General features: G+C 41.4%; 1 protein-coding gene across 1 annotated transcript; it reads left to right on the top strand.

Annotated features, from left to right (window-relative positions):
* The first annotated feature begins 585 nt into the window (after positions 1-585).
* Positions 586-8,475, top strand: LOC129062980 (keratin, type I cytoskeletal 18-like). The gene is given in 3 exon segments (XM_054563983.1): positions 586-614; positions 7,187-7,789; positions 7,791-8,475. Coding segments are annotated over 3 exon segments (1,317 nt in total).
* The last annotated feature ends 4,604 nt before the right edge of the window (positions 8,476-13,079 follow it).

Genomic DNA, 13,079 nt, shown 5'->3' with positions numbered 1-13,079 from the left:
GAAAATTGAGTAAAATTCATCAGGACTGAAAATATTGGCAGTTCCAGGGCAGAGGTGTTAGCTGAATAATCAGGTGAGATACATGTGAATATTGACATGGTCCACACTTCTAACTCTGAAGCAAGTAACATTCAGCAAAGTGCTTTGGCTCAATCTTGGAGTAGAGTTGGGTGGCCCTGGCCAAGTTCACCATGCCTCAGTTTCTCTATCTCTAAAGTGGCTGTAATAACATCTTCTACCTCATAAGGATGCTCTAAGAATTAAATGCAAAACCCCATATAAAGAAAGGGTTAGGCATTGTGCGTAGTGCACATGTGTGCGCTCAATAAGCATTAGCCATTATTACATGAACTTTTAAAGATTAAGAAAATCCAGACACATAGCCAGTTGGGAAAGAAAAACAGGAACTAGATGTTGTTACTATGCTCCTGTGATAAATTTTGTAGTTTATTTTAACACAAGGATGTAAAGTTGGCTCTACAACCACTTTTAAAACATTCTGAATTCTAAACTTAAAGCACTATGAAATCTGTATGCAAGTTTCCAGTGTAGAGTCTAGTCATTAAAATAGATATTCAGTGCATCATGGCAAGACGAGTTGTGGAACTGAGACGGTAAGTCATGGGTGCGGGTAAACCAGCGACTTTAAGAAATGTGAGATCGGGTCACCTGGGCCCCCTCGAATGGGCTGCCTCTGATCACAGGTTGGTTGATTGTGTTCTTACAAGTGGTGAGGATAGCGATCCATTCTCCATGATTTGGCAAAAAGGTAATAAAATTGATTTACTCATATATTTGCCAAATGCATTCTCTTGATGGTGGCTAGATCCCAAAACATTGTTTTCTGGATATTTTTGTTTTGTTTTAAGGATTTGTCTTTGAAGTATGGAAATTCCCATGATGAGAAGTCACTCACTGAGAACATGATCCTGAAACATTATCAACCACGGAGAGTTCCTCTTCACCAAGCCCATAAAACTCTTCCAGCTGGAAATGGCTTCAATTTCCTCTCAGCCAGAATTCAGCCTATAATGGACCTTTTTTTGACTTCATTATTCCCCTAGGAAGTATTTTAAATCATCTTATTCATTTACACAATTAACCAACAGGTAGTCATCTTTACTTCTCTGAAAGCAAGTCTGGTCTCTTTGTTCTCAAACTCCAAATATTATAATCCTAGAAATTATGTATGGGCAATACTTGTATTTCCAGAGACTGTTAACTTTAAAGAAAGTGCTGCTTATGCAGTGACTGGCTCCCCATGAAAGGAGATTGCTTTCTTCCCAAAGAAGTGAAAGAGAAGTGAAATGATTGGTCTGGGATTTGCTCTTTGCACCCCTGCCCACCATGTGGTTCAGTCTGTTTTGCACCTTAGCACTTGGATGCTTTGCCTTGGCAGCAAAATGTACTGTCTATTTTAATGCTGACCCATGATGTTTTGCTCACATTTTAAATCTTTTATCACCTGTGGCTCCTGTAAAACGTTCCCGTTTGTTAGCATTTTTTTTTCTGATTGGTATTGATTCTCTATTTTGCCATAGGGTTAGGATATACAGCCTGTTTGGCACGATTGCAAAGAATTTGACTGCTGTTTTCCTCCCGCAAAAGAAGTATCTATGGTCATTTAATTATGTAGTTTATTTTTAAAGCAAGAATAAAAAGATCACCCTTAAATTCAGCTTAGCCTGTTCTCAGAATGCTAAACATTCTCAGTTCCTTTGGTTATTGAAAGGGGTGTCTTCATCTAAAAGAAAATCAGTGCATTTGGGTTTTACCCAGTGTGATACTACAAGATTTTATTATATCCTGTTTTCTTTCTTCTGATAGAAATAGATTCTGTAACTTCAAATACTGTCAAAGAGAAATAAATATGCTCTGTGGGAAAAATAACTCCTAGGCTTTTTGGTTGCAGACTAAATCTTATACCTTCCATCATTCCCAAGTCTGTGTATCATGGTGACTCCACATTACCTTAAATGCCCAAACTGAAGCTGTTCTTACATTTTATATCTGGAAGATAACAAGGTGTTCTCTGGCAATTGAAGTTTAATATAATAAAAAGTGTTATTCACAGGCAGGAATATATCTAACAACTTTTGTTGTCAAAGGACAAAATGGATGCTTCCAGAGGCAGTTGACCATCTAGAGTACAGAGAAATGTTTCTTCAAAGGGGAATGGTCTGTCCTGGGCCACCCAGAGTTCCTGATCTTATGGTGCCCCCTGCTCCACAACCACTTCCATTCACATGTATGCACTCTTATCAGTAGACTTGGTTTTCTAGGAGCCTTCACCTCCTAGAAGGTGGCAATTTCAAAGACTTTGTAGGTGGTGAATTACAGAGGAGAAGCCAGAGGATTAGAGGCTGAACCCTTCTGCTAATGTAGAGGAGACTCCCTTGCACACATGGAAAGGAAGTTGTCAGTCTGGCGCTTTCCATGTTCTTGTCCACCCCAAGAACGTGTCTTGGATTGTGTTGGGAAAACTAAGTATTCACCTACAAACAAATGAAGTTGGGTCCTTACATTATACTTATACTAAGGTTAATTTAAAATAAAGCAAAGACTTTCAGAAGAAACATAAGGGAAAAGCTTTAATGACATTCAATTTGGCGATGATTTCTTGAATATGACACCAAAAGTACAAACAAAAACAAAAAAAATAGATATACTGGACAACATAAGAAGTTAAAAAACATATGCGCATCAAAAGATGCAATCAATAGAATGAAAAGACAATGCATAGAATGAGAGAAAATATTTGCAAGTATTATATAATGTGTTAAGAAGTTAATATTCATACTATATAAAGAACCCCTGCAAATCAATGACAAAAATCAAGCAACCCAACTTTAAAATAGGCACAGGACTTGAATAGGCATTTCTCCAAAGAAGATAGACAAAAAGCCAATAAGCACATGAAAAAAGCATGCTCAACATCACTAATCATTAGGGAAATGCATATCAAAACCACAATGAGGTACCACAGCATGCCCATTAAGACTGCTATTATTTAAAAACAAAACAAAAAAAACCCCAAAAAACAGAAAATAACAAGTGTTGGCAATGTGCAGAAATTGAACCCTTGTGCACTGTTAGTGGGAATGTAAAATGATGCAGATGCTATGAGAACAGTATGGCAGTCCTCAAAAAAATTAAAAATAGAATTGCCTTATGTTTCAGCAATTCCACTTCTGGGTATATACTCAAAAGAGTTGAAATCAGGGATGCAAAAAGATATTTGTACACCCATGTTCACAACAGCATTATTCACAATAGCCAAGGGGCGAAAGCAACCCAAGTGTCCCTTGACTGAGGAATGGACAAATAAAATGTAGAATACACATATAATAGAATATTATTCAGCTTTAAAAGGGAAGGAAATTCTGATGCATGCTATATGTATGAGCTTTGAGAACACTGTGTTAAGTGAAGTAAGCTAATTACACTGATCACGATTAGTCCTGCATGATTCCGCTTATCTGAGTTATGTAGAGTAATCAAATTCATAGAGACATAAATTAGAATGGTGGTTGCCAGACTCTAGGGATGGGGGGATGAGGAGTTATCATTTATTGGGTACAGGGTTTCAGTTTTCCAAGATGAAAAGATGTCTAGAGGTGGACAGTGATAATGGTTATGCAACAATGTGAATTTACTTTAAATGATCTGTATACTTAAAAATAGCTAAAATGGGTGACTTCTGATCAAGATGGAGGTGTAGACAAACTTCACCTCCTCATGCAACCACAGAAAGAATTACAACTAGACCTCAAAACAAACAACACCCAGAACTATCAGAAAACCGAGTTGTATGGAAGTCTGACAACCAAGGATTTAAAGAAGCCACATTCATTCAGACAGGTAGGAGGGGCAGAGATACAAAGATGGGCAGAGAGGGACAGAGACTCAGTGGCACAGAGACGTGGGGGCAGCAGTGGAATGAGCAGTCCCACATTCACGTGCAGTAGGTAAAAATCGGGAGGGATACCTTTGGGAGTGAGCAATCCCAACCTCAGGCAGGACTGCAGAGCCCAGGGCTCCAGCACCAGGAAGATAAACCCCTACAACTTCTGGAGGTTGGGGTGGCAGAAGAAACTGCCAGACATTTAGGAGACTCTACTTAAAGGGCCTGAACAGACTTATAACACATGCAAACCCACCCATTCTGGGATTCAGCCCCAGGGCAAAAGCTGGAGGAGTACCAGTTGCATACAGGGAAGGGGGAAGTGACTGGAAAAGGGGCAAGTGCCAGGCAAACATCCAGAAGCCAGGCAGTGGCATTGCCCCTACCCCAAGTCCTCTCCGCATGCGGAGCCACAAAGTGGTGAAACAAGTTGCCCTGCCCTGGCAATTACCTAAGGCTCCACCATACAATTTACAGGTTCCTTTTCTACAAAAGGTCATGCTAGTAGGACAAGGAGTCAAAGCAGCTCTATCTAAAACACAGAAACAAACACAGGGAGGCTGCCAATTTGAGAAGACAAAGAAATATGATCCAAATGAAAGAACAGAACAACACTCCAGAAAAAACTTAACATAACAGAGATAACCAACCTATCAGATGCAGAGTTCAAAACACTGGTGATCAGGATGCTCAAAGAACTCACTGAGTATGGCAACAACATAAAGGAAGAAATGAAGTTCACACTAAGCGAAATAAATAAAAATCTATAGGGAACCAACGACGAAGGAAAGGAAACCGGGATTCAAAGCAATTTGGAACACAGGGAAGAAATAAGCATTCAACCAGATCAGCAGGGAAAAAAAAAAAAGAATTAAAAAAAAAACAAGGATAGTATAAGGAGCCTCTGGGACATCTCCAAACACACCAACATCTGAATCATACAGATGCCAGAAGGAGAATAGGAAGAGCAACATACTGAAAACTTATTTGAAAAGATAATGAAAGAAAACTTCCCTAGTTTGGTGAAGGAAATAGACATACAAGTCCCAGAAGCACAGAGAGTCCCAAACAAGTTGGAACCAAAGAGGGCAACACCAAGATACATCATAATTAAAATGCCAAAGGTTAAAAATGAAGAGAGAATCTTAAAAGCAGCAAGAAAAAAGCAGAGAGTTACCTACAAAAGAGTTCCCATAAGACTATCAGCTGATTTTTCAAAAGAAATTTTGCAGGCAAGAAGTATTCAAAGTGATGAAAAGCAAAGACCTGCAACCAAGATTACTCTATCCAGCAAAGCTAGCATTTAGAATGGAAGGGCAGATAAGTGTTTCCCAGGCAAGGTAAAGCTAAAGGGGTTCATCATCACCAAGCCATTATTACATGAAATGTTAAAGTGACTTATTTAAGAATAAGATCAAAACTATGAACATTAAAATGACAACAAATTCACAATTATCAACAACTGAATCTACATAAAAACAAACTAAGCAAACAACCACAACAGGAACAGAATCGTAGATATGGAGATAACTTAGAGAGTTATCAGCTGGGAGAGGGAAGGAGGAGGATGGGGGGAAAAGGTGCAGGGATTAAGAAGCGTAGCTAGTAGGATAAAATAGGCAGGGGTATGCTAAGAATGGTATAGGAAATAGAGAAGCAAAAGAATTTACACGGACGATACATGGATGTGAACTAAGTGGGGAGATGGCTGGGGGAATGGGGGTACTGGTCAGAGGAGGGCAAAGGGAGAAAAATTGGGACAACTGTAGTAGCATAATCAATAAAATATATTTTTAAAATCACTGAAATTATAAATTTTATGTTAGATGTATTTTAGCACAATATTTTGCTAGTCTTAGTTACTGTAAGATTCAATTGTTATAATTCAGTAAGTCTATCTCACATATTAACATTGCTTTTTATCTTACCTCTTAACCAGGACTAGCACCCTTTTTAAAAGATGAAAGGGGAAAAACAAGGTGCTTTTACAAACTTCAGAGGGAGGCAATATAGTACCCAAACCTGGATTATTTTCTCAGGAAAATTCCTGACCTCCAACTCATCAACATCTCTCTCTTTATATGAATGTACCTTGTTCACTCAACATTCATGTAGGGCCTATTATGAACTGGGCAACAAGGATACAAGGAGAATCAGGGCTTGATTTTATCGGGCTTCCTTACAATAAGAACCTACACTTGAGCTATCTCTTGAAGTGTTAGTAGAATTTGCCAAGCAACATAGATGGGAATAGCATTTTCAAACGTAGAAAGAACATGTGTCAAGGCATATAGATGTGAAAGGGCCGCACCCATCCTGGCAAATGGGAGACATTTCAGTGTGGAAGCATAGTTGCATGGGTGGAGTGTAGAGGTCTGAAGCCAGGGAGACTAGGTTCCCTGCTCTCTTCCCTTCTATATTTTCACTTAAACAAGCTGCCTTTCCAATAATGAAGAGTTATCTCTGGGCATCTTGCATGCAGTTCAACAGTAGTAGAACTAGGTATCCATTTCTCTGGTGTCGGGTAAAGACATGAAGAAAAGCATCTTAGGCCAGCCAAGGAAAGTGCCTGCACACGTACCACCACATGCTACTCCCAGCTCCATGGCAGGCATGACTAATCAATGGTTGCACACACAGTTTCAGTGTCCTTGACACAGCTCTCAGACAGGCACAGCCAATGGATCAGGATGGCATATTAGATGAAACCTGTTTGACATCTCTAACTTTTTAGGAACAGCATTTTGCCTGGTTTAACTGAACCATGTTGGTTACACAGCAAATAAAAGCTCTGTCACTTGTGAGCTATCAGGAATTTATGTTGAAAGCTAGAATATATGGATAGATCAAGGCTGAATTTTCTTATGTTGAAGCTTACTTTCAGCTTTTGCAAACTTATATTTTTGAATGCCTTTTATGTGTACCAAGTATTCACTAACATTATATGTATTTGCCACCTGTACTACTCACAACACCCTAGCAAATCAGACATCTTTATCCCTGTGTAAAGTGAGGAAAATGTGGGACAAATTTCTAAGTAATCTATCAAAGATCACAAGATTAAAAAGAAGCAAAGTGAGGATCTGAATACCTATGACCTTTCTGCCACATAGTGCCACCACATTATGCTAATTAATTACAGAGTAGTTATTAATTATATTGTCTCACTTTACATTTAGAGTGGATTTGGTCAAGAAGTCAAGAAATTAGGTAGCTTCAACCTGAGTCTCCGCTACTCGCCTTCCTCCTGAGCGTTGGCTTCTCGCCTTCCTCCCTGAACAGCCTGAGCTTCAGCACATACTCCAGCTTCTCCACGAGCTACCAGACCCTGGGCTCTGTGCAGTTGCCCAGCTACTGGGTCCAGCCAGTCAGCAGCATGGTCAGCATCTATGCAGGTGCCAGGGGCTTGGGCTCCCGGATCTCATTGTCCTGCTCCACTAGCATGCAGGGCAGCTGGGGATCCAGAGGCCTGGCTGCAGGGATGGCAGGGGTTCTGGTGGGCATAGGGGGGATCCAGAGTGAGAAGGAGACCATGCAATGCCTGAATGACCGCTTGGCCTCCAACCTGGAGAGGGTGAGAAGCCTAGAGGCTGATAATTGGAGACTGGAGATCAAAATCCGGGAACACGTAGAGAAGAAGGAACTCCAGGTCAAAGACTGGAGGCATTATTTCAAGACCATCGAGGACCTGAGAGCTCAGATCTTTGCAAATTCTGTGGACAATGCCTTCATTGTTCTGCAGATTGACAACGCCCGTCTTGCTGCTGATGACTTCAGAGTCAAATATAAGACAGAGCTGGCCATGCCCCAGTCTGTGGAGAATGACATCAATGGGCTCCAAAAGGTCATCGATGACACCAGTATCACTCTCATGCAGCTGGAGACAGATCGAGGCTCTCAAGGAGGAGCTGCTCTTCATGAAGAAGAATGATGAGGTGGAAGTAAATGGTCTACAAAACCAGATTGCCAACTCTGGGTTGACCGAGGAGTTGGATGCCCCCAAATCTTAGGACCTGGGCAAAATTATGGCGGAACTCTGGGCCCAGTATGAAGAGCTGGCTCAGAAGAACCAAGAGGAGCTAGACAAGTACTGGTCCCATCAGACTGAAGAGAGCGCCACAGTGGTCACCACACAGACCGCGGAGATAGGTGCTGCTGAGGTGACACTCACAGAGCTGAGATGTATGGTCCAGTCCTTGGAGATTGACATGGACTCAATAAGAAATCTAAAGGTCAGTTTGGAGAACAGACTGAGGGAGGTGGAGATGTGCTATGCCATGCAGATGGAACAACTCAGTGGGATCCTGCTGCACCTGGAGGCAGAGCTGACCCAGACCCGGGCAGAGGGGCAGCGCCAGGCCCAGGAGTATGAGGCCCTGCTGAACATCAAGGTCAAGCTGGAGGCTGAGATTGCCACCTACCGCCACCTACTGGAAGAAGGGGAGGACTTCAATCTTGCTGACACCCTAGACAAGAGCCACTCCTTACAAACCATCCAAAAGACCACACCCCGCAAGATTGTGGACAGCAAAGTGGTGTCTGAGGTCGACACCAACGTTTTGAGGCAGTAAGGCAGCAAAAGTGGGGCATTCCTTGTCAAGGAAGGATGCCAATAAAAAGTTCAGAGTTCAAAAAAAAGTCAAGAAATTATTCAAAAAATCAGAAATATTTAAAGTAAAGAAACAGAGGTCAAAGCATATTGGTCACAAATTCTAAGGATAGTTTATGCATAAACCTCAACCAAGTTCAGTCAGTATGAAGGTCACACATGACATTTAATTGTTGAAAAATTCTGATGGGCTTAGAAAGGTTATGGGATTCTACTTTGTTCTGAGAATCAGGTGTTCTCAGTAAGGAATGCTAGAACTTTATATATTCAATTAATCTTTTGAATCTTTGCAATCAAGCCTCTATCTCTGTATACCACAACACACTCTAAAGAATGTCTCAACCCAAATATATGGTGTCCATATATTTTCCCCCTGCACTCAGAGTCAAGAAGAATACGATACTTTTTCTAATGTCAGTCATTCAACAGCATTTCAGCTTATCCCAGAGGACCCCTCCCTCTTTGAAAGGGAAATCCAAAAGGTTCTTCCTACCAATGAGTAATCGCTATTGTCTGTACTTGAGTCGAATGGATTTGAGGTCGGTCCTTGTCCTGGGAGTATGTCTCCTGGGAGAATTCCCCTCCATGTGGAGGAAGTAAGGATGGTTCTTCTCTGAGGTCTCACTCCAGGCAAAGTTGACCTTCCCAAGGTGCCTATTCTAACTTGTGCATTTATTGGACAATAGCTGTATCTGACTTTTTTTAAGTCTTTCTTTTGAAGGTACATTTTATTACAGCAGAATTATTTTATGATACTTGCACTAAATTTTCCATTCCCAAGACAGTGTTTGCCACATACTACTAAAGAGAACACCTAATATAATTTCTCTAAAAATTTGGATTACTATCTAAGTAGTTTTCAAATTCCCATTTTTATATAAGCATTCATCACCAGAAATAAATAAAGGCATCTGTCAACATTTCTCCTTACTATGAAGAAGCTAATGCATATTTGGTAGGAAATCTATACAACTCATATTACTTTTCCTTAGGGCTTCAGGAGTAAACACTTCCTACTGTCAGTATCTATAGTCACACATGAAATCCAGGAATCACTAAATCTGCATTTCAGAGCCGATTAAGACAATCCATGAAGTGGTAAGGAAGACTGATTTTCTTGCAGAGATGACGAATATTACAGGAAATTCAGGAAGTTAAAATGATAAATCAGGGATCATTGGCTCACTCTAAAACCAACTGCAGATAGAAAGGGTGTTCTGGGATAGTGGGACATGCCATAGACTAGGAGGAGAACGCTTGTGTTCTAGACCCAGCTCCACCGCTTCTGATCCATGTGTCTTTGGACTCTGATCAATGAAACAAAAATGAAACCTTGCCTTCTTCCTCATAGGACTATTATGAAAAGCAAATGCAATAATGCATAAAAGGCCTGTGCAGAAGGTATCCAGCCATGTAATAGGAAAAATAGAGACATTTTTTGAGGAAGATACCAGAAACATTGCACACAGGACAATGATGCCTCAGTCCCCTTCAACGAAGGCACCTTGGGACCTCACACAGTTCTTCCAATTGCCATCAGCTGGCCTGTCATATTTTCCTGAATCTCATTGATGGTCTGAAATCTCTTCCCTTCCAAGGTGATTTTAGTTTTGGGAAAAGCCAGATGTCACAGGGCGCCAAATCTGGGTGTGAGGGGGCTGAGTCACCTGGGTGATTTGATGTTTCACCAAAAAACTCTGCATAAGACGTGATGCATGAGAGGGAGCATTGTCATGATGAAGCTGCCAATCACCAGTTGCCCACAGCTGCAGCCTCCTGAATCATCTGAATCATTTCTACAGAGGAATGTTCAAGCTTATAGCAAAATTTGATGCAGGTTCATTGCTCTACTCAGTCATTTTGAATGTGATGGCCACACAGTGCACATGCTCACTCAAGAGCATCTACCACCCCCACTGACTAGGACAGTGAAGTCATCATTGTTCACACATGCACATTCCAGTCCACTCTCCTTGGCTGCCTGGTTACATCGATGGCACGCAAACCATTCTTGTAATATTAACAATGGCTGAACTTTTTCAGACAGACCTCATATAATGTGCTCAGAAAGCTATAAACTGCTCTATTGAAGGCAGTTTTTTTTTAGACCCTTGCAAAGACTGCTGGCATTCACATTGTAGTAAGGAATGCTAGAACTTTATATATTCAATTAATCTTTTGAATCTTTGCAATCAAGCCTCTATCTCTGTATACCACAACACACTCTAAAGAATGTCTCAACCCAAAAGTTGGCAGAACATGAAGAGAGTCACAAAGGAACTAGAAACCCAACTGCCACATTCCACGTCGGTAAGACCCATCATCCCTGGCTACCTTCATTTACACGGTAGATTCCCCCCTCACCCCGCCCACAGCAGGATGTTTTAAAGATCAAACCACACTTCAAATACATAGGTTCGTTTTCGAAGGGCATGCAGTGTTGAATCCTTTAGAAAGTGAACTATTATCCTTAATCTATTTGCTGTGTAAATACATAGTTTTGTATCCCAGGTTTGATTGAACTGTATCTATACACTTGAACTGAGTGGGCCCCAGGAGTAACTTATTCCTCAACTGCAGCTAACAAATCGCCGTCCTGGGGCCAGGATTGCCTTGGCAGCAGCCGCTGCGATCAGGAAGGAAGGCCCTGTGTGTGGCAACGACTCGTTCAGGACTCAAAAGAGGGCTTTTCAGTGAGAGGTGACCGTAGTCACGACCACCTAGGTATGCTACCTTAATTCTAAATAACACAGTTTTCTTAACCACGAGCTCCCAACTAGAAATATTTTATTTCTTATTAAGAATTTTTTACCTGTGTAAAAGTACCATGTTCAGTTTATAAGTGCCCCCATAAGCATGAATTACCAGGAAGAGAACAAATATTCAGAGAAACAGACCAGTAAGTGCCTAGAGGATTATATACTTACTCTAAGTATTAAATAATGTTCCTTTATTGGTAACTAACTGCGCTTCAAATCTAAAACACAAATGCCCGGCAGTACTGAATCATCCCTTTGGTAAAGCAAAGGCCATGAATGTGAATGAGCGAATATCATTTTATTGGGTCCTCTCCCCCTTGTATCTTTCTATTCCTAGACCCTCATTTCCAGAACTAGATGGACCCTCTTCCTTGGTCCACCCCCAGCCCTGTAAATATCCACCTGCCACAGTGAGACATTGGGTTTAACACATTCTTTTAAAAATCATATCAGGTTCCAAGTTTCTGTAGGACAAAAAGTGCACCTTCCTCATCTCTGTAGATGGACAGTTTCTGGTGAGTAACAGGTTCTCAACAACTGTTCATTTAATAAACAAATCCTTTGCTGAAGGGGGAAATGCTCTCTGGGCCTGGGGCCCCTGCAGCCACCTGTGTGCCTGCACTTTCAGGTCTCTGTGCTCTTCAGGGACAGTCGGCTGCTTCCCTGACCAGAATCTCAACTGTGAACTGTGTCACGTAGCACTTGGACAGTGGCCTGACCCCAGTGACCAGTGTTTGGGGGCAAATCTGATTACTTGTGTCCTTTGGTAAAACAAACAGCCAAAAGCCCCCATTTCATACCAACTGTTCCAAGGTGGAATTATAGCCTTGTAGATGAAATAACCAACTTGAATTTTTATCATGCAATTTGATGGTGACTCCACCCTAAAATGTACCATTGTCAAAGTATCAACCTGCCAAGGTTTGTCAGCTATTACGATTCATATTCTCTGTGAATTCCGCAACTTTGGCACTTTCAGTCCACTCGGTAATGGTGAAAGAAGATTTTTAGGGTGAGGCAGTTCGAAGTTACTTAACTGGTATGTTAAAACGCTGTGGCAGCTTCTGACAGAGGGTGAACAATGGGTGAAAGGTAGCCGGGGAGGCCCTAAGGCAGGAAGCCTGAAGTAAGGCCATCAGGCATGAAGTGCCCATGGGGACTGGCTGCTACTGACCTCCACAAAATGCTTTTCTGGGAGCTGGATGGAACCCTGGCTCCACGTCCTGACTTTGCCATTTGCCAACTTTGCAAAGTTGGGCAAGTGACTTAACTGCTTCATGACTTTGTTTTCTTAAAAGTTGGAGATAATACACCAGAGTTTCTTTGTTGTGAAAATTAAATTAGATAATTTGTGTAAAGGGATTAGCATGCAGCCTGATCCAGGCTGAGGCATTCCATAAATGTGAACTTTTAATTCTATTATATTAAAAGGGAAGAGTTAGTACCAGAGAGCCCGACTGCACGGGATTGAATCCCAGCTCCGCCCTTTCGCAGGGCTCTGTGCCCTTGAGCAAGATATTTCACTTCCTTGGGCCTCGGTAGCCTCACCTGTAAAAGGGACGTAATATTAGCTTGTTGCAAGAAATAAATGAGGTAAGGTCTGTAAAGTACTTTTAAAAGTGTCCGGCACATTTAAAAATACATATGGGTGCTCTTTCCAATGTTGCCTTTGGATAGACAAGTAAGATATCTGGACCTGGGTAGTAATGCTGGTGGCAGTAACTAGGGTTAGAGTTAAGACTTGTAGTCCTAGTAGCAGCAGCATGACTTTTCACTAATTAATAACAGCTTACGTTTACTGCATATT

Source organism: Pteronotus mesoamericanus, unplaced genomic scaffold, assembly GCF_021234165.1.
Source record: "Pteronotus mesoamericanus isolate MK-2021 breed Mesoamerican mustached bat unplaced genomic scaffold, CSHL_Meso_final scaffold_85, whole genome shotgun sequence".
NCBI classification, from domain to species: Eukaryota; Metazoa; Chordata; class Mammalia; order Chiroptera; family Mormoopidae; genus Pteronotus; species Pteronotus mesoamericanus.
This window is presented reverse-complemented; position numbering and strand designations above follow the sequence as displayed.